The sequence below is a fragment of the Semicossyphus pulcher genome, unplaced genomic scaffold (genome assembly GCF_022749685.1).
Source record: "Semicossyphus pulcher isolate SPU_LCO1_2020_fin unplaced genomic scaffold, fSemPul1.0.p SCAF_8, whole genome shotgun sequence".
NCBI lineage: Eukaryota > Metazoa > Chordata > Actinopteri > Labriformes > Labridae > Semicossyphus > Semicossyphus pulcher.
The window spans coordinates 23711468-23733529 of NW_027211759.1; the positions used below are offsets into that span (position 1 = coordinate 23711468).

Consider the following 22062-nt stretch of genomic DNA (forward strand, 5'->3'; position numbering starts at 1 on the left):
GAGTAAACAGTAATCTACTACGGCTGAACAAACAAAGAAAAGGTCGATGACTACAGATACAACTTCAAAAATAAGTGAAAATCCAAAGAAAAGGAAACAAATTTGACGCTAGAAGAAGGCCAACAGTCTAAAACGGAAAGCGACCGTCAGCGAGGAAAATCATGAGTTACAACCGGAGCCAACCGTGGACGTCACACATGCAACACTGTCTGGATATCTTGGAAGTGTGCTCCCGCAATTACCGTTTATCACCATAGGTGGCGCCAAAGAGAATGAAACTGAGGTCTTCGAGATTCTAACTTTCATAACAGATGTTTTTTGCATATAGTAAATGTTCTCTCACAGCCTGTTCCAACCCCTACCCCAATTTCCATAGCAGCCATGATTGTGTCTGATTCGGCCATGGATACATTAAAAAAAAATCTGAAATATTACATTTTGAACAAAATATGAGAAGGCTGTCAGGCCTGTCAGGAAATAAACATGAAAAATTGTGTGAATTTTATGTTTAATATTCCTCTGATGTGAGGAAGTGCAAAGGTCGAGGGCAGCTATTGGGCTAACTGGAACTCTAAGTTTTCTGCTGATCAGAGTTGCAGAAAAGAATATTAGTGTGTCTGCTTAATATTCCTCCACTATAACGATTCCTTCCCTCGCTGCAACAGCTTTAGACATGACGTATTGGCTTTCACTAAGGCGCGCATGAAGGAATCAGGGTGTTTGTGGAACTATAAATCTGAAGAGGCTCGCACTATGTGGAAAAAATGTGTTGGCCACAGGAGAACGCGTACATGTAATGTTTCATGGCCAAACTATTTTTCTATTTATGCACAATCACTGTTAAATAAAACTCTCCTTTATCACAGTTTCATTCAATGTTTTAAATAAACTCTGTTACTGACTATACAAGGGATGATTTTTGCAAGACTGCATACGTACGTACAATCTTATCCATCATAGAACTTAAGAGATAACAACTTTTATGCATCACACAAACTTCCCCTATAACCGATCAGATTCTGATGAAAAGTAAAATCCTTCTGATTGGCCCAAATAAGAGCACAACGATCAGAGGTCAACAGGAGGTTACACAGTGACTAATTAGCTCAGAAGTGGATTTTATCAGGTTTCCTGTGATGAAAAAGGGAGATTTCCTTGTTATGAAAAAGGACCTTTACTTGTTTCTGCAACTGTAGAGCGATTCTGAGAAGAGTCAAGACACCACAACAGTGAGAGAAACAAATAAGTTTCCCATCAAAAGTTGTGTGTGTGTTCGCATGTGTGTGTGTGGATTTATTGTTCAGCATGAATATACAGGCTCAGGTTAGGGAGGAGGAGGTGTGATGGAGACAACAGAGTGCTGGTCCTGTTACTGGTAGAATGTGTTTTTCGTGCTAAAGTTATCAGGGCGGTTATCGCCAGTGTGTGTGTGTGTGTGTGTGTGTGTGTGTGTTTGTGTGTGTGTGTGTGTTTGTGTGGGTGTGTGTGTGTATGTGTGTACATGTGTGTGTGTCTCTCTCTCCCAGATGGTGGATAAGGGGCCTTGCCTTTATTAGCCAGCGCTGGCCCAGATAAAGACCTGGTATTGATCCCAGGTTGAAAGAGCAGGTTCGTCAAACATGGCTGATTTACAGAGAACTGATAATGGCAGCGCCGGGCAACCGAGGAACCCCACAGAAGAGAGAGAGAGAGAGAGAGAGAGAGAGAGAGAGAGAGAGAGAGAGAGAGAGAGAGTAAATCAACAGTGTGATGGGGATGTTTGTGAGTGTGTTTGTTGGTATGGAGTCATAGGAGTGCCATAAAATAAATAAATATGTAAAATTAAATACATAATACTTAATTGAAGAATATATAAGAAAATAAAAAATGTGGAACTATAAAGAGAAATAACAAAATATATAATTAAACGCATTTTTATTTATAGTCGTTTATTTTTCCTGTATTTCTTTATTCATTTATTCTAAAATAAATATTTATATAATGTAGATCAAAGTATAATCTATTTTTATTATTTTTATGTATTTCATAATTTTTGAATAGATTTTTGTATTTAATATAATTTGAATCCTTTGACCTTTTTTCCTTACCTCTTTACGTAATGTTTTCTATTCATTCCATGAAGGCCCAAGCTGTCAATCAGTTGGCTTTGGGCGGGTCTTCCTGCCCAGGCTTTTAACGACATTATGTGAAAATCAATAAATTTAATGAACACAAATAAACAGAAAAAATAAACTTGATGACATACGTAAAATAAAGAATTTTCAAAAAATATTTTTAAAAGATATATATTTAAATATTGACACATAAATCAACAAATAAATACAAATGTTTGTATTTATTCTTTTGTATTTTGCAATTTGTCTTAATATTTCCAAATGTTTTTTTTACGTTTTTATTAGGGCTGTCAATCGATTAAAATATTTAATCACTATTAATCGCCTGGTTGTCCAAAGTTAACTCGTGATTAATCGACATTTTTTACCTTAAAGAGATATTTTTTAAGTTTTTAATCCTCTTATCAACATGGGAAAGGTCAAATATGCTTCCTTTATGCAAATGTATGTTTATTATTACTGCAACATTCCAAAACAATGACAAATACTGCCCAGAATATTCTACAGAATAACCTTAAAAGGTACTGCATGTTCAAAAAATATGCTTTTCTTCACCTTAATTCACGTTTTAATTCACAAAATACTTTAATCTGATCACTTTGTTTTGCTTCAGTCCTCCCAACACACCTGCACCTCTGCATAGCTTCTGGCCCCGCCCCCCTCTTTCTGTCTGTCTCTCTGTCTGCTGAGTTGACTGTCTTCATCAGCAGTCTGTTTAATTAAGTCACAGAAGTTAAATATATTCTCTCGCAATTCAGTTCTCACAGCACGTGAGCCGCGTGTTCACGAGGGACGTTATTAATGACGTAGCGATCAAAACAATCGATCGTTACCGAATGATCTGCACCTTTTATAAGCTTTATAAACAGCGACAATCAATGCATTGACAATAGTGACATAGGGAGATACCCATTGGGAATGTTTACATTGTGTTACAGAACTGCATATGATTGTGTGTGGACAAGAGCGTGGGCGGGGGGTCGTAATAATAGAACGCGCGTGGGTTAATCGCACGTTAAAATAATAAAGGGAATGTGCGTTAACGCGTTAACTTTGACAGCCCTAGTTTTTATTTATTATCTATTCTTATATGTATACACATTTAAATTTGTTTTGGGGTTTTTTTGGCCCTCCTCTGACTCCATACACTGGAGAAACAAAGACACCAAGTCAGTTTGCTATCGACAGAAAAACTTGCTCACATGTTCAGTCAGCCTGAGTTTTCTCATCTTCTTCTTCTTATACAATCTAATACACACATAACCCCCTCCTCACCTCAAACACACAGTCTCACACACACACACACACACACACACACACACACACACACAGATAATCTCTAATCTCGTCTCGATTAGCACCTGACAGAATTTCCATGGGTTTATCAAACCAAGCCAACCAACAGACGCTTATCACTCCCAGCCCCCAAAATTTCACAAGAGCAGGAATTTTTGAGATTAAAAAACACAGCGAGTGAAATCTTGAATAAGTCAAAAGAATATGAGTGAAAACTCTGCTGCTATCACACGGAGCGAGGGGGAGGCTCGGGATAAGAGGTGCACGAGGGGGCAGATTCACTGGAGCCAAGATTGAACCCACAGAATCTGTTTTTTTTTTTGTCCGTTTAGACACAATAGAGATAAAAGAGTGATACATGTGGAAAAGCTGCAACCTCATAAAAGGTCCCTCACTGTTTTTAGTCGTCTCTGTGTAACATTTACTGCCTCCTGACTGATAACAGGTAGACAGTTAATGAAAGAAAGACTTGGAGCCTTGATGAGGAGATTAATCTGGTAATAACCACTAATAACTGCCAGTGAACCCGACATCTGGGTTATTTTACATGTACATGCTTATTGTTGTGTTTTTTAGGTCTTATTTTCCCATCACAAAACATGAAACACACAATGCTAATGAAACAGTTTGAGCACAGATATCTGCATGCTTTTTTGGTCTAATGTGGTTTACTCACAAGCTGTCACAAGGCTGTACAGTGCAAATATTTCACTCTTAATTTACCCTAAATAAAAGTGTGTGCCAACCTAAAAAACTATTTACAAAAGTAAAGACTGTTATACACAGCTATATTAGAATCAGTCAACACTAAAAGTCCCGCCATGAGCAACGAGGGCTTACCCACTCAGAGTTATATGAGCTGAATTGGATTTGACTTCGATATGAAGCTTTGACTGAGCTTTTTGCAGGTCACACCAAACTGTAACAGCGTACATGTCTCATGTTCACCATTGTTTTTAATGATGGAATTTATCCTGTGGTCCTGCAGAAACATACAGCAGATCTGGCAGATTATTAGGCAGGAAATGAATAAGATTCTGTCTATAAGCACAGATGGTGACACATTCTGTTTGCTACTTGGTACATCTAACGCCTCTATCACAAACACAAAAGGAAACTCTACAAAATGTTAACTTTCTGTGCTACAAAATGCATTCTTTTGAACTGCATTACTGACGAAGTTCCATCTAAAACACATTGGCACAGGGTCATACTTTAATATGTCCCTCTGGATTATATGACATGTAGTTACACTGCAAACATGATGTATTTCACAAGACATGGGAACCCTTTATGTCATACACTGGTTTGAATATTTCTACTATCCTTATAAGAGGGTTTGTGGTGTAGACCTGAGAGATACGTTATTTGTTATCTGATACTTGTGCATTTTTGTAACTACGTACAACTTTTTTTGTTGTATATCCTGTAATTTTGTAGATGATGCAATCATGTAAATCCTGCCTGTCATCCACTGTTTGTGAGCCAAATGTTTTTATGCCTTTTGAAAATGGTATAGACATATTTAAAAAAAAAAACAAAGATGGAGGGACTACCCAGATGAAGGATTTTAGTCAGCGAGCTCAAGTTTAAAAACATGAAACTGGTCAATCAGTTCTGTTTGTTAAAGAGACGAGGAGACCATGTGAAAGATGAAACTGAAGGGTCATTTTGGGACTCAATTTGTTTACTGTCTGTAATATTGGTGCTCCTGCATTGCTCTGTGTACAGTGACACAGCTACAAAACCAACAGTGCACAGATGTGACTGAAAAACGCAGGTCAATCTGGGCCCTTCTCTACTGGTGTTTAGAATTCTCCAGCATTTGGGGTCAGCACTACAATCAAAACGCAGTTTTCTCAGAAGATGCAGTCTGTGTCAAAAGTGAACAGCACTGAAAAACGTAGCATTACCATGGCGATACATGTGCTTACGGCGCTAAAAAAACCAGCCAATTTCAGATTCACAAAGCCCCACCTGCATCAACAGTTATTTACAGGGACTATTTCTTTGGTCAGAAGCAGTATTAGTGAAAAAATTTTGTCCTGGGCCAAAATCTTCTGCTGTAGTTGAGACTCTTCTACCTCCTCTTACCTTCGTTGTACAGAGGTGTGTACGGCGGGGGGCTGGAGCTGTCGCCTTCTGCTGAATCGTCAGGGTCTGAGGCTCCGCCCTCCTCTCCTGATAGGCTGAGGTTGTCCGGTGTGTTCTCCTCGCCGCCATCGAGATCCCCGAGGGAACCTGCAGGAGGAAGAGGAGGGAATGTTAACAACTACATCACTACTCTGTGATTCTGTCCATTCCCTGGTGGGACCAAAAAGAAATAGAGTTTGAAGACGCATTTTAAGAAGTTATATTATTTATATCACAAAAACACTTTTATGGAAAGGGAAAATCTTGTACTGTTATAACGTTGTTATGGCTGCAGTGTAATCCTTTTTAGCCACTCACTGGCTCAGATAAATGGTAAATGGACCAATGGTGCCAATCTCCAACAAGGATCAATGCACATTCACACACCGATGGCTATGCCTTCGGGAGCAATTTGGGGCTCCTTGTTTTGCCCAAGGACACAAGGCAGTGAGGGATCGAACCACCAACCTTCTGATTGAGAGATGACGACTCTACCACTGAGCCACTGAGATGATGTTTACACAGAAGGACTTTTTTTTTTTTAAAAGGTGCTTTTTATAACCAGAAACTGCTGTTAAATCTCCATTTTCAAAGCTGCCAGACTCCATTGATAAAAACAGTAATTTAATCTTGCAGGACACCAGAGTTGCTGGTCTGCTGCTGCCTGAATTTATCAGCTTGTTTGTGTTGTTATATTAGATCTTGGCTTTCCCTTAAAACACAAAAGTCACACAACAATACAAAAAATGAACCCATTAAGGCATTTGTAGAAAAGAACACGTGTTCAGAGAGGTAAAAGTACTGTTTTTGACAATGGAGTTTGGTGGCTTTTAATTGAGAGACATTACAGATGTTTCCAGTCCAAGAAAAGGAACTGATCATTTATCATTCAGGTCAATTTCTGTCTGGATCCTTTCTGTAATGTTGTCAGACACAGAATAACTATCTGAACCTGTCGGTGGCAAAAACAAGCACTTTTAGTGGACGTACTTTAAACGAGTGTGTGTGCACTGACAGATTACATTGCAGCCGTTATAGCCTGTTTTATGGATGCCTGCTGAAGCAATCTACTGGCACAATTTTAAACCTTTTTATATCTGCAAATAACTTAGACCCCAATATATGTAAAAAAATAAAATAAAATAAAATAGGTCATGTATAAAAACATTGGAATTTTCCTTTTTTTAATTCATCAAATGCACGTTTTTGTCTAAATCATTAGACCAGATTGTCCAAACACAAAATGCACATGTACAATAAGAACATCAGAGAAAAGTTAAGCTCCATAAAACTTCTCCGTCTCTGATACAATCACAGAACAGTGTTTCACTTTAGGTCTGCACGAGGAGAGAAGATCTCAGTTTAATTGTCTTCCCACGGGCGCCGAGCGTAAACGTCGAGTGGTGCAGGAAGGTTAGAAAAGAAAAGAGGAGTGAGATTGTTAAACAAGCTACTTATGATTGTATGCGCCATAGAAGGGAGGGAAAAAATACCCTAAACACACTGATCCATTTTTTTTTTTATAACTGGACTCATTGAAAAAAGGGTTTCAAGAATTGGACACGCTGAACGGTCTAATCCAGAAGATTAATAGCAGGGAGCCAAGGGGGACCTTAAAGCCAAATTACAGTATACCTAAAAATGTAGCTAAAAGAGTGATTAGTGCGGGGCTGATCTCTATCAATTACAGTCTCATAATCCCTGCTGACCACACTAATTATACACTACTTTTGATCTATTTTAGCCTGTTTGAAGATTACATCCAAAAAAATGGAGTCACTTAATATGGATTTAATGTGACTTTTTTTAAATTGCTTCATTAATAATACTCCTCCTTCTATAAGATGGAGCTGCTTTAACGGTGCATTACGAGCTCCTCAGCGTCCTCTAAACGTACGCTTTTATTATATTTACCAGCTGTTTGTGACTGACTTAGAGTTATTAGTGTTTCAAGGCTTGCTGATTATGAAAAGGCATGTTCATCTGCAGCGGATGACATGCTTGATTCTCCCGAGAGGACGCCATGATAGAATGATTAATTCAGGGTAACCATTTCTTTTAAGAGGATTAGGGGGCGAGGAAGAATACGCCGCCGCCTGCCGAGGGAGAAAACAAGTCACGTACATAATAATGATGTACTGGAAAGTCAAGGAGGGTGGGCACATTGTTTTTGAATAGCTGAATCACAGTGAAATGAATACAGAGAGAAAACCATTTCCCGCCTTTCTCCCCCCAATCCAGACAGGTTGTAAATTAATTTCCAGTAGGTTGTGTCGAACGAACAGGGGGATTGTTTCGGAGCTAAAGCCGTGACTGGGGGGCGTATATATTTACAATACTGGAACAAAAGGAGTCTATAATCTATACAAAGCACACAACAATACCCATGAATAAAGAAGCTTGTAGAGAAAGGGAGAGGCAATTTTTCTAATTCTGTTAATTTCACTTCCAAAGCAATTAAAAGCAGGCGAGAGATAATGCCGGGAAACAATCGGCGGCTGACAAAGTGTTTCTGTCTTTGTAAATGAAACATCTTTAGGCTAATTTCAACTTCCACGCCTGCATGGTTCACTGTAATTTCAGATAAAATTAACACGGCGAGATTTGGACCTTCATAAGAAAAAAAAAAAAAACGAGTAGAGAAAGAAAAAGATCGATCCTGTACACAATATTTTTAGAATTGTGTCGCCCGAGCTCTGCTAGATCTAATTTTCAGTATCTATAAGGACATTTTCATACAATTAATTTCCCTTTAATCATAATTGTACAAAGGGACTCCTCTGTATAAAATTCCAATTATATTTCCTGTTTAAAATGTAAGTTTGAATTATGATTTCTCTCCTCATTACGGCTCGGGTTTAATGAATCAATCGCTGCATCACTGCTTTCAGACATCAAATGGTGCGGAAAAGTTTCAGCTCCACTTTCTCCCCTCTTTTATCCAAGGAGAAATATATTCCCTCTCTTCTTCCCCCTTCTCCTCCTGCCTCGGATAGTTGGCAGAAAGGAGAGTGTGATAAGTGCGGCACATTTGCCTGTTTAAAAGTTAAAGCCTTATTAATAGTTACAGCGTGATATCCACGGGAAAATTGGACTGAACTCGTCGCAGAGATGGAGAAATAATAACGCAGACAGAGCCCGCGTGTGTATCTGTGTAGGAGGGACATCAATTAAGTGAAGACTTATCCAACAGCAGCGCTCAACTTTCGAGGTTATGAAGTAAAGGAGGAGCGTTCGGCCAGAGGCTTGTTCATCTTACTAAACTTAAAGGTCTCGGGGGGATGAAACTGTGAAGGATGAAGTTTAGGAAACTCTTAGAATGAGCAGTGATCTTTGAAAGACTGCTGTTAGATGTGCTTCACCTTAAGTCACACATTAGAATGAATGTCAGGGTATATTAAAGTGAACTTTGAAGCTGGATACTCTGTTGCCATGGTGCCTTATTAGGAATCTAATAAAAACCCTGATTGATTTTTACTGTTTTATTATAAGTGACTTTTAAAATTTTTTAATGACTTCTTGTATTACTTATTTTTCTATTTGGTTGTTATCATTATTGTAAGTATTAGGTTTGATGAGGTATTATTATGTTTCATTTATAAATGATAAAAAATATTTGCCTTAATTGGCAACATGCCTCCATGTCTCACCTCCTTCTTAAAGCGGTTTCAACACTCAACACGTTCTAGCAATTGGCTGATGCTTGAAGTCCCACGGGCAAACACCTTATTTAGAAACACTGAGCAATAGTTGGAGAATGCCGTGTTCCTTATACTGTACCAGCTCTCTCTAAACATACCAAAATTGCAATGTATCACCAGATTGCAGCCAATACACGTTCCTAATGCTAACTGAAACACACGTGTTCAGGTCTGTCTTGTGTCTTGTGTCTTGTGGGGCTGTAACTGAACTGCGTTATGTTCAGAGGTGTTTCTAATACTCTGGCCCCCTCATGTATGTAAAAAGGGAGGACAAAAAATTAGTGCAACACCACCTTTAACTCTGGCCTCAGTAATAGACATAATTGAATTTACACACTTCCGACTCTACACAAAACAAAAGTCAACAAAAAGGGAACTTCATAAAAGCAGACTCCTTGGCAGTGCTGTTGTATTGAACAGCATTAGATTTTTCAGGTGTACCTAATGTAGTGGCCGGTGAGTGTATATCTTTATGTCATCCTGACAAACCTGATTAAATAAAGGTTTATGTATTTTGTATTCACTTCTGGACAGTGAAGGCCTCAGGTCTCGTTAGAATAGTTGTTAGTGCGGTGACAGCTAACTGGGATCCTAAATAAATAAATAACCTGCTTATAGCTTCTCTGCTGAAAGCTGAACACATTTGTAAGTACGGGTCAATTTAACACAATGATAACAAACTACTCTGCCCTGACATGTAACTGTCTTTAATGGTGTTCTTGCCTTTGTGTTTATTCTGTTGGTGCATGTGTATTTTGTTTTGTTGTCCTCAATGACTCGTCGAGACTTAAATAAAGGTTGAATGAATGAATGAATGTCTTTGTTTCATGCCTTTTAGGGGTGTAAGATAATATAGATACATTTCATGATGTTTTGTGATGGATCGATTTTTTGATTGATGGTTTACATGCAAGATTTGATGTTTGATGTGATGTTAATATTGGTCAGACTGGACGAAATGGCTCTGATGCTGGATGTCACAGGGACTGTGTTAGATCAAATGTAGATCCCACTGTTTACTTGTGAAACTCTGATTGGTGTGTTCTTTATACTGTACAGTTTTCATTAAATCAGAAACTAAAATTGCAGTGTAGCACATTTTTTAAAGAATTGCAATGTATGACATTATTTTGAAAGGTAATATCACCAGAGTCAAACCGATACTCGTTCCTAATGCTAACTGATACACTATGTATTCAGGTGTTTCCTGTAACATCTTTATCTCACTGTGACAAACCTGAATAAATAAAGGTTTGAATGTTTCACATTCATTTCATGACAGCGAGGGACTCCAGTCTTTGATACATTCTCTTACAGTGCACACCTTCACAGAGCCATCTTACGAGAGAACCTGTAAAGGGTGTGATGCAAATAAGATGTTCTTTATTTTGATTGGGATGCTAAAGATACAGCGCCAGAAAATGTTATGTTTCTCTGGTTCTACTGTTTACAGGTTTGTGTTTGAGTGAAATTAACTTTTGTTTTATCGGCAACAACATTTCTCCCAGTCAAATATTCTCATTTAGGTCTTTTATTTGCAGAAAATGACGACTGTTTCAGATAACCAAAAGATGCACAGACCTCGAAAAAACAAGTTCATGTTCATGTTTAAACAACAGAATAATGTTTTAACTCAGGAGGAGTTCAGGAATCAATCTTTGGTGGAACAACCTGGTGTTTAATGACAGCGTTTATGCATCTTGGAGGACTTTCACATTGCTGCTGGTGACGTTAGGCCACTCTTTGCTGAGAAATTCAAGCAGCTTCCTCTTGATCACATTCAGGAGGTTTTCAGTGGGGTTCACATCTGGACTGGGCTGGCCGTGACATGCGGATTTAAAGAACATTTGGGGTGGTCCCTTGATTTTTTCCGGAGCTGTATATTGTTGACATTTCCAGAACATTTCCTTTCTCTGATTGATGTGCTACCAACTGAATATATCAAGTCTTAAAAGCTAACATGTAGCCATCATCGTCTAATCATCTAATTATTTGAGACATGAAAGTAATCATTCAGTCCTACTGGACCTGAAGGTGTCTGACTGACTGGTGTGGAACTGAAATAACTGTGTCTGAGGAAAAATGAGAAGAAGAAGACAGATGTGGAAGAAGAGGAGCGGTGGAGCTGCAGCGCAGAGTCTGCAGCTGTCTGTCTTACAGGCGCGAGGAGAGGCAGAACAAAGTGCTGCGGCTGATGAAGGCACCAAAGATACTGCTTTATTAACTCTCCGTCCACATCAAACCTGCAGCGAGCAGCTCGCTGATTAAACACAGAGACAACACACATCAAACCTGCGTGCTCAACAAGCCTGATTAAACAGACGCAGGCCTCGCCGCTCTCACGCTAATAACCCGCCGCACAAAAAAATACATTAGACCTGAAAGCAAGAGAAGGCACGCCTGTATCGCACAATCACCGACTTGTGAGGAGAAACATTAAAAGAGGATATTTAGAGAAAGAAAGGAGGAGAATATTGGAAGGAGAGGAGGATGTGCGAGCTCTCGAGAGAAACTGCGGTACCTGACACAGTGTCACGCTCTGGAGAGGAGCCACTTATTGATCAGAGCGGCGAGAATTACCCACCGCTGAGGAAATACTTTTAATCAACTTTGCACCTCTCCCTCAACACTGCACGGGCTCTTATCACCGCCGCATGGCCACCGCTGCCTCCCATCAGCCCTCACACCAGAGGAGGCTTCCACACAGGCCTCCGCATCGACCCGTTATATTCAGCTTCAATAAAAATCAGCTTTTTCTGCTCAGCCTTTCGGATCTGAGCCGCTAACGACTGAGCATTGATTACTCTGGGGATGACAAACTCAAGCAAAGCCATGGATTTTTTCGACAGATCTGAAATCCCCGGGACTTATCGACCGTCCTGCACATCTTCACATCTAATGTGATGGTGATAAAGTTCACAGATTGCAGTGTGGGGGTGGGGGAGGGGCTGCAAGAGGTGACGCGTAATGTGACGTCCATCTATCAGGGCTGCAGGCTGATCCACCTCCATCACTCTGCTGGAATGTCTTCACTGTGACTTAAACCAGAGCAGAAGCTTCAGGATGTGACTGTGGTTGATTCATGAAAATAAACTTACTCCCACTGTACCTGAGAGGTAAAAAAACATACAGCTGTATGTTCGTCTTTGCAAAAGCTCATTTAAACACATAGCCTATTCATATAATTACAGCGACCCCTATTGGCCACAGTATTGTGGCAGAAAAGGCTGAAGCAAGGTGACGTTTGTAAAAGAGGATTAAGCGTACTGTGGAAGGTGATGGTGGGTGATGGATGTGTCGACATCACACACATAAAGTCACTTGAATTTCATATGTTACACATCCTACATACATAATTTAAAGGTATCATAAGTAGGATTTTCCTAGAAAAATAAAATATAGACTTTTACAAATATAATATAATACAAATCATCACTTATGGGCCTCTATACATGTGTGTTGGTAAGAGACCCTCGTGAGACCCTTCCCTCTGCATCTATTCTGTTGTTTTGCTTTGCTTGGGACGTTTTCAGGGGGGGCGCTGTCGTGGTTCCCTGAGCCAATCACAGCGTATAGATGTGTGTGGGAGTGGTCCAAATAAGCAACTGGGCCCCATTCAGACCAACGAACAGTGAAAGAGCGAGGCAGAGTAGGCCTTCTTTCAGTTGAACAGGTGGACAAGCTAACCGGCGGTTAGCATGCTAGCGCAACTGTAACCTGCGGTTAGCATGCTAGCACAACGGTAACCATGATGCTGTCGGTGTTAGCTCGGCAGGGTGGGCGAGTGAGAGTGAGCTTCTGGTGACAAAGAGCCCAGGAGGAGGGGCCCAGTTTGAATGTGTTGTTGACAAAATGCGAGGAAAAATCCTACTTATTATACTTTTAACTGACATAACTAGCTTACTATTTTAACCCAAACAAGTCTTTTTTTTCTTAACTAAATCATTTGGTTTTGGTGCCTTCACAAACGTTTCTCAAATTATGGTAGCGGACAAACATGATCAGCATGTGTTTAATGTGAAAGTATGAGGAAGTGCTCTCCATCTGTAGGGGCGCTACTTTAGGACATGTTCCTGAGGGTCATACTGCATGTGTTGGAGGACTCATTTGTGAAACGCTGACTCTGCTAAAGAGCAAGTCATGAAGACATCCGATCTTTTTTTCTATTTAATCCTTGATCTTAATGTGGTGGTACAACAGGACGTGGCTGAACATTATCAGTGTCATTACTACAAAATGTTCATCTATACATCTAAAAGGAGATACGCTGGCCTGGTTAAAAAAAACAGGATGTTACTGTGAATACTACTACATGCTGTTTGAGCAGCACAATAAGATACGCAGCTTATTTTTATTTTTTTGCTCTTTTGAAATAATATTAGTTAACAGAAAAAACTTTGACCTGCAACAACCAACAGTTAGTCTGCGTTTGCGGGTGATGACTGCATTCCCTGTGTGGCAGCAGGAATGACGCTAATGAGATGCTAATGAGACAGCTTGATCATATTTAAACATGGATAATATAGTATAAGTGGGACACAGCGCCTGAGAAAGAATTATTCTATGCATTATCTCAAAAACGAATGCATTTATCGTTTAGTTTGTAAAATGTTCAAAAAGTTTCCCAGTTTCCCAGACTCCAACATGATGTGGAACTGTTTCTTTTGTTTAACCACGAATGCAAAAACCTAGAAAGAAAAGCAGCAAATCTTTACATCTCATGAACCGGTACCAACAAATAGTTAACATGTTTGCTCTCAAAATGACTGAAACATGGAGTTGATGATCAAAAAACCTTTTTCTAACATCGACTAATTGTTGCAGCTCTAATATCAACAACACTGGATCTGACACGTCACCTGGACAACAACAAAACTTCTATATTTCATGTCCTGCCACAAAAAATGGGCTGAATTTTTGGCGTCACAGAGGAACATTTTAATTCCACACCGCAGCATGTTTGCCGTCGTGCCCGCAGGAAATAAAAAGCACACGCTGACGACGTGTGAAGAAATGCACGGAATGAAGACATGGGGGAAGAGAAACGGCCTGCAAAATAAAGCAAATAAAAATGTCCATCACGGTACGCAGTGAGGCTAATGAATAACTGTTCACACCGCTGTGGTGAAGAGGTGAGCTGATGCACCTGAACGCAGCACGACGGCAAACATCAAAGGCCTGAAAAGGGCATGAAAACAGCAGAGTACAGCGTGTTCCTGAACATAACACGCTCACAAGCAGCAACATTAAAGTCAGTATTGTTTAACACTTTACCTGGTTGTGTTTAAGACCTTTAGAGGCCTTTAGTTAGAAAGAATTAAAGGCGTTTAAGAGTTTTAGGAGCCATTTTCAGCAGCAGCTCTCTCTCCTTTCCAACCTGCCCTCTCCCTCCTTTATATTCTCCCTTCCTCCTCTCTTTCTCTCATTATCTCTCCCTTCCTCGTCCCCTCTTACCCCCACCACCACCGCCGCCGACACCACCTCTCTTTCTTCTTCTCTGTACCCTTTCAATATCACTCTCGCTCTCTCCCTCTGCCTTATACTCCATCACCTTCCCTCTCTCTCTTCCTCTCTCTCCCTCCCCTCCATCCCTTTCTCTCTCTCTCTCTCTCTCTCTTTCTTTTTTTTTTTTCGGTGAAAAAGCGTAGTGACTGGGAGCGTCACTCTGCGCGGATAGCTGGGAGCCGTTGGCGGTTATCGGCTCCTGCAGACTCTCTCTGCCGGTCTGATCTGTCTCCTCTTCATTAAGCAAATACGCCGACGTGGAAATGAAAACATAATAGCTATTTGATTTCCAGCGAGATATTTTGCATATTGGTTCGGAGCTGATAGCGGAATTTCATCAAGTCGTTTTTTTTTTTTCTTCTCTCCTTCTCTCTTCCCTCCCTCTCCCGCCACCACCATCACCCCTCCTCCTCCTCCTCCTCCTCCACCACCTCCTCCTCCTCCCTCCTTCCTCGTGCTTTAAAAACTGAATTACTGAGCTGGGCCGGCTTTCAGCGAGATTTCTTTACATTGCTGGGAAGAGAGAGAGAAAAAAAGAGAGAAATCTAGTTCCCCAGGAAGACTACTTAACCGATTAAATATCCCCCCATTCCCATCTTTTTTCTCCCTCTGCCTTTTTTGATAACAAGGAAGGAAATTTAAAGAATTCACAGTGCTTTAGGTTGACTATACTAATCAGAGATAGGAGTGAGAAAATTAACTCCTTAATGAGCAAAGCCGTCTCCCTGATAAAGGTCCTGGGGAGACGGCGGGGTGGGACACCGGCTGAACCTTTGGAGAGAGACATAGAGACAGAGAGGGAGAGATAGACGGCGATAGAGCAGGCCGGTGGACGGAGGGACGGAGGGACGGGGTGTAATCGAAACAGAAGGAGAGAGACTAACAATTAGTTTCCGTCCTCTGAGGAGCAGATATTTGCTTCCTGGGCATGAGGAGGGCAGGTGGAGAGATAGTAGTGATACAGCACCACGGATACCCACAGTGCCTCGCTTCAGCTCGGCTCCGTGATGGATGGTCCGGTGTCGGGGTATCCTTCACGCCCCCCCGGAGAGAAAAAGCAGCCCTGGAGGAGTGGATCAGCAGCCTCTTCACAGCGGGCCGATCTGATAGTCCGGCAGCCTCTCAGGAGGACGATTCAGCGACCCGAGTCCACAGAAATAAATCTCCCTGCTGCTGCTTTCCATGTCCGAACACCGTGTTGCTTCGGGCCTGATAGCAGTCCCGCCATGTTACAGCTGCACCCCGACCAATACTGTACACACTCACGCCTACAGTGCGCGAGACGCACACACCTTTGTCAAACGCTTGCAATGATATTTTGAAATCTATTGAATTTATTTTTGTGCAAATGAGGCTGAAAATGCTGTTTTCAATCTCTGAAATATGGAGATTTACAACTTAATGCAGTTTTATATTATAATTATTGGACTATTTGAAGGGTTTTCACTCACAAAACAGGACAGTTTTTTCCTCCTTTGACATTTTTTGGATCAAAGTGTTTATTTTAAATCTAGAAAGTAATAACTAGTAATGAGGATAATCATTAGTTGCTGTCCTAGAAGTCTGTTTCAAAAAAATAAAAGTAATATTGATGATATGGGGGGCTGCAGCTAGATGGTTCCTGGTTCGAATCCTGGTGCGGACGAAGCGGGCCTTTCTGTGTGGAGATGCATGTTCCCTCTGTGCTCCCACAGTCCAAAGACATGCTCGTTAGGTTCATTGGTGACTGTGAAATTGTGTGGGTGTGAGCGTGAGCGTGAAAGGTTGTCTGTCTCTATGTGTCAGCCCTGTGATTGACTGGCGATCAGTCCAGGGTGTAACCCCGCCTCTCGCCCAATGACGGCTGGGATAGGCTCCAGCCTCCCGTTAAAGATAATGGAGGAATTGATAATATGCCTTTATATGATTTAAACTCTTAAATATCAGTATCAGACGAAATCCTGTTTCACACAGCTCCACACTGTGTTAGCTATTTCAAAGGTTAGAGGTCAAAGGTCAGGCCCTGTGGGAATATCCAGAGGGAAATTGAACAATTCAGGTGAGCACAGATTATGGGAATGTAAAATCTTTCTAAGGTTTTCTTAAGGAACTGTGTGCACTGAAAAATTAATAGGAACTGATCATTGCAGATTGAAAGATTAAAAGTGTTTGTTCAACACTTCTTCACGGAACCACATGACTGATACTGTGCGATAACATTTTAGAGATGCTGCGTTTCAGCAGATTTCATCACCTTCGACAGAGAGATCGAATAAAGCTCGTCTCATCTTTGTTTGCTGCACTTTTATCGAGGGATAAAGCAACATCACTAAAACTGCACACACTAAAGGTGTATTTCATGTTAGTTTGGAAAGAAAGTCTGTTTTTTTTTTAGTGTTTCAAACCAACGATCCTGTTTAACACTGCGTCGGCTGCTGTATTTCCTGCACAACGCACCGTGTGCAGAAGCTCCTGATGTGTCGGATCAAGTCTTCGCTCTGGTATTCTGTTTCACAACCGTTTCTTCTCTGGCAGCACTTCAGACACTCTCACCCTGACAGACTGTTTCATGTTCCTCAAGGACGCCTCACTCCCACACACATCACAGAGCGGCTGCAGTCTGCAGTTTAAATACAGCACACATCTAATGAGAAGGGAACATGTGTGCATTATGATAAGAAGGTAAAGGGATGACAGTGTGTGTATGTTCATGTGTCTCTGAAGAAAAACAGCAGCTTTCATGCCGCGGATGTAAATTTAGTCTGATGATGACACTCTTCACTTTGCTGTTTTCCACGCTGTGTTTCTTCTTGTTTTGGGCGGTGGTCAGCAACAGTCTGCAGGTTGGGATTAGAAAAAGGGGAGCCACCAGGTGACATCACTGCCTCTCCTCTCTGCTCTGCGTCTATCTGCAACAGAAGCTAAAGAATCCGTATAGGATGACCTGGGAATAAGAACGGTCTGCTGTGTTTAATGTATAAGAGCTGCAGGTGTGACAGAGCAGAGAGGACACATACCGTGGACAGGATGGATCGAATCAAAGCTGGAACTTTCCTGGTGTGGGGGTGTTTATTTGTTGCTTTAACTGCAGTAAACAATCCATTCATCCATCCATCATCTATCCCGCTTATTCTGTTCAGGGTTGCGTGGGGGCTGGAGCTTATCCCAGCTGTCATTGGGCGAGAGACGATTATGTTTCTTCCTGCTTTGATTTCGTTTTCCTTCTACGCTTTTATGCTTTCTCGTTACTATTGCACTGACTGCCTCCTGGTATTTTATGCACCATCTAAAAAAAATTTCCATTAATTTATTTGAGATTATTTTTGGGGGGGCATTTTGCTTTTATGTTGTAGGACAGCTGAAGACAGGCAGGACATACCAGGAAGAGAGGGGATGAGCTGCAGCAGGCCGAGGGCCGGAGTCGAACCTGTCGGGCTGACGCGGCGAGAACTCACAGAATGATACCCTGACAGCCTCACCAAGGTCTGCAAAATATTCATCCTCAATCACAGGGCTGACACACAGACAACCTTTCACGCTCACACTCACACCTACGGGAACTTTAGATTCACGAGTAACGAACATGTCTTTGGACTGTGGGAGGAAGCCGGAGTACATGCAAACTGAGTAAAAGGCCCACTTTATCAGAACTGGGATTCAAACCAGGAACCTTCTAGCTTTAAAATTAACACACGTGTTATCTAAAAAGTATCAATATTTTGACAACCTTACTCTAAATACAATATCAACAACATCAATATCTATGTCTTCATCTGCACCTAAAAAAGCCCTACACAATGTGTCCCAGACTCATGGCTCAGAGGAGGCCATGGATACAGATAAATAATAACAGACATGGTGGGACTTTTCCAGGCCTTGCAGCCACACTGACTGTAGTGTAATGTGTGTGTATAAACTCCAGGAAGAATTCATCTGTAGCTGCTAAAACCTTTTCAAATGAAAAGCTAACACCAAACATTCTCTTTGTTTTCGGACAAGAAAGGATCAAAAACGGAGGAGTAAAGGAGGGTTAGATCAGAACAGGTGGCGTTTCAAATAACAAAAAAAAGAGAGAGAGCAGGGGAGGAGTTTGCAGAGAGGGAGACGGAGAGCAGTTACCCAGCAGCCTGAGCTGAGACCCTGGACTATTGAAGCCAGGCATGCAGACGAGAAAGGCAGCCGATAAGCCCAGCTGATAAAAGATAGAAAATAGCAGCAGATTTGAACTTTCCCACCGTCCTAAGATCCACAGGGGGAGGAGGGGCCGATTCAACTACTTATTGAATCCCTCCCTATCTACAACAACCACAACCCCACCTCCTCCACCCACCCCCCCCTTACACCAAAACCCAACAGCCAGGCAAGGCCAGAGAGGAGCGGGAACACAAGGTTGATACAGACACACACAGGGGCGCTGCTCGGTTCCCACTGACGAACAAGCCCACGACTCTTCTTCAGACTGATGCTGCAGAGATACAAGAGCAGTGGGAACCATCACATAACATTATACTGTTATCTCTTAAGGGTTAAAATAACTAAAAGGTTTCATGCAGAGGTCAAAGAGAGTTTGAGAACACACACACACACAAGGTCGCACAGTTCATCCCAAAATCATATGAGACTGTGTTTCTCTCCATATCTCTGCTCCTCTCTGTGATATAAAGAGACTCGGCCTTGAGTACGACGGTGAGAATTTTCACACACTTCTACATGCAGACAAACACACCCACGCACGCACGCACACACACTGGTGGTGAAATAAGGTCACTCCCGTATCGGACATGGTTTTGGCTGTGAAATTTATTGATGGGATTCATTCACAAGGTCTGTCCCGCAGAATGTGTGTGCCTCTAATGTGACTCCCATGCTCTGAACAGAAGGTGAGACTCGCCCAGATCCTATAGGCAGCACTGATGACACACAGCGGGTTATAAACCACAGAGTGAGTTTAATTCTGCAGATAGGCAGCTAAAGGTTCTTACTGCTCCTGCTTTGTTTGTGTTTTACTTGTTATGCTTTATCTTTACTAGTGAGTTCACCATGTTCAAGATTTTCTTTTTGTTTTTATTTATTTATTTATATTGTTTTTGAAAATATGTTCGTGCGTTTTGGCTTTGTTTGGCAGAGCAGCTGAAGAGAGACAGGAAGTACAAGGCTGAGGGAGTGGGGATGAGACGCAGCAGGCCGAGGGCCGGAGATGACCCCAGCCTCTGTACAGGGAGCGTGCGCTGAACCAGCTGAGCTAAACAGACGCTCCTCATCTCACATATTTCCTTTCGTCTGCATCATTAGCGCCAGATTGACGGGATACGGGAATATAAACTCAACAGCTTATTCAACGTATTACATTGTTGATTCCTGCTTCAACACGGCCTGCAAAAGAGTGTTTTCATTGTTTGCTTTATGGAGCAGGTGTGTTTTAACAGTCAAATAAAAGCAGGTGATGCAACACAGCCTATAAGCTACGAGAGCTTCTCCCCCTTCCATCCACACAGTGAAGATGGTTATTTATTGATCAGCAGTTCTGATCTGCAGCCTGAAGTTTAACACCGCTAAGTCACTATCACCAAATGAGGTAACGCAATGGTGATTGAGCCTATGGTACTTTTTAAGGACTGGTTGTCTGACAGTTAGTAACGCGTTTTCCATCACCCAGCAGTGGTTGGTCTGCCAGAGAGGGTAGGCGGAGCTAAGCAGCTGCTTTTCCGGTCTCTGCAAGTGTTGTGAGTAAACAGTAATCTACTATGGCTGAACAAACAAAGAAAAGATTGATGACTACAGTTACAACTTCAACAATAAGTGAAAATCCAAAGAAAAAGAAACAAACTCGACGCTCAGATGAAGGCAAACAAAAACTGTGTAAAAGGTGAAATGTGTGTCAAAATACCATTTTAATTCAAACATTGTGCTGCTGATGTTCTGGCCTACACGTCATGCAATTATCAAATATATTTGTTTGGTTCAGATCCCTGCAAAAATCACACCATAATCATGTTAATATATGAAAATGAGAATAATGATGTAAAAAGTATCTTTCCCTTTAATCATAGTAAAATTGCACTATAAGGCAAAATAATCACAATCCAGCTACTTAAAGCTGACCAGTGCCCACTGATGAGCAGTTAGCTTGGATCAGAACCAGGACTTCTCTGATGGACAACAACTCAGCTGCGGAGCGCCTGTCCATCTGTGTCCTGTGTGTGACTTGCACTGCATCCAGGACATCACCACACCAGCTGCTATCGGACTGACTACAGAAATCTGAACCCAAAACTGAAAGGATTTTAGGACATCATGATTCAACTTTGGAAACAAGTGTTTATAATAAATATCAGGACGATCTCAACACTTGACCAAAAACTCAGCGGAGCACATTAAGCTCACCGGTTTGTGTTCTACTTTCTGTTCCTCCTGAAATCATAGATTTTTTTACTGTAATAAAATAACAGGAAGGACTGCCTTCGATTGCTGACACAGTTGCGCAGACGCTACAGACATTTAACCTACAACAAAGCGAGAACAGAGAAAATAAAAAAAAAGGTTTCCAAATGACAAATATAAGTAGTTGTTGACTAAGATTTCACTTCAGACCCTTTCAGATAAATCCTAACACATGTGACTGCAACTCCCATTATCCAACCTGCATCTATAGTTGCTAATAACAAGCTTGTGTGTCATCTGCTGATACGCTGCATCAAATTAACGCCGAGCTGAAACCTGCAGGAGACATCAGATGCACATCAGAGTCTTTAATGTACGCCACAACATGAGACACATTTCTCAAAGTGTATACAGTAGGAGAATCATCGAGCGCTTGTGTGTTTGACTTTTACCGTGATTAGTGCTGCCTATGTGTGTGTGTGTGCACGATATAATAAGCCTGATTGCGATCCCTTCTCCTTGATCTCAGCCCTGAATAAGGACGGGAGGCAGATGAGAGATTGTGATGGTATGCAGAGAGAGAGCGAGTGGTCCTCCCTCTCTCACCTCCCTGTCTGAACATCCCTGAACGCCTCGTCTCTGACATGAAGCAGCTCTGCGCTCGCGCCACCGACATGCTGCAGAGTTTAAAGAGAAAAAAGTTGGTAACACGGGAGAAGTCAAAATCTTTCTAATCTTTTTTATAACCTATAAAAGTGCCAACAATAATTAAAAAAAAAAAAGAAACATTTCTAATGTTTCCTTCCAGGTTTCTTCTCGTCCTCCTCTCTTGTTGAGCTCATTCATCCTCCTCTTCCTCATCCCACTCTCATTTACACAGGCCTTTGCTTTCCCATTTTTATCTGAGCGTCAACCTTGAAACCTCATGTCATATGTACACCATCACAGGAGGA

At 41.4% G+C, this 22062-nt stretch overlaps 1 protein-coding gene across 1 annotated transcript in view; it reads right to left on the reverse strand.

Annotated features, from left to right (window-relative positions):
- zfpm1 (zinc finger protein, FOG family member 1) overlaps window positions 1-21785 on the reverse strand; it is a 79442-nt gene extending 57657 nt beyond the window's left edge. The window contains exons 1-2 of the mRNA XM_069686125.1: window positions 21716-21785; window positions 5505-5651 (exon numbers count right to left, since the gene is read on the reverse strand). Coding sequence (XP_069542226.1) covers window positions 5505-5651; window positions 21716-21785 — 217 coding nt within the window. The remainder of the gene's footprint in view (window positions 1-5504; window positions 5652-21715) is intronic.
- Window positions 21786-22062: the final 277 nt, after the last annotated feature.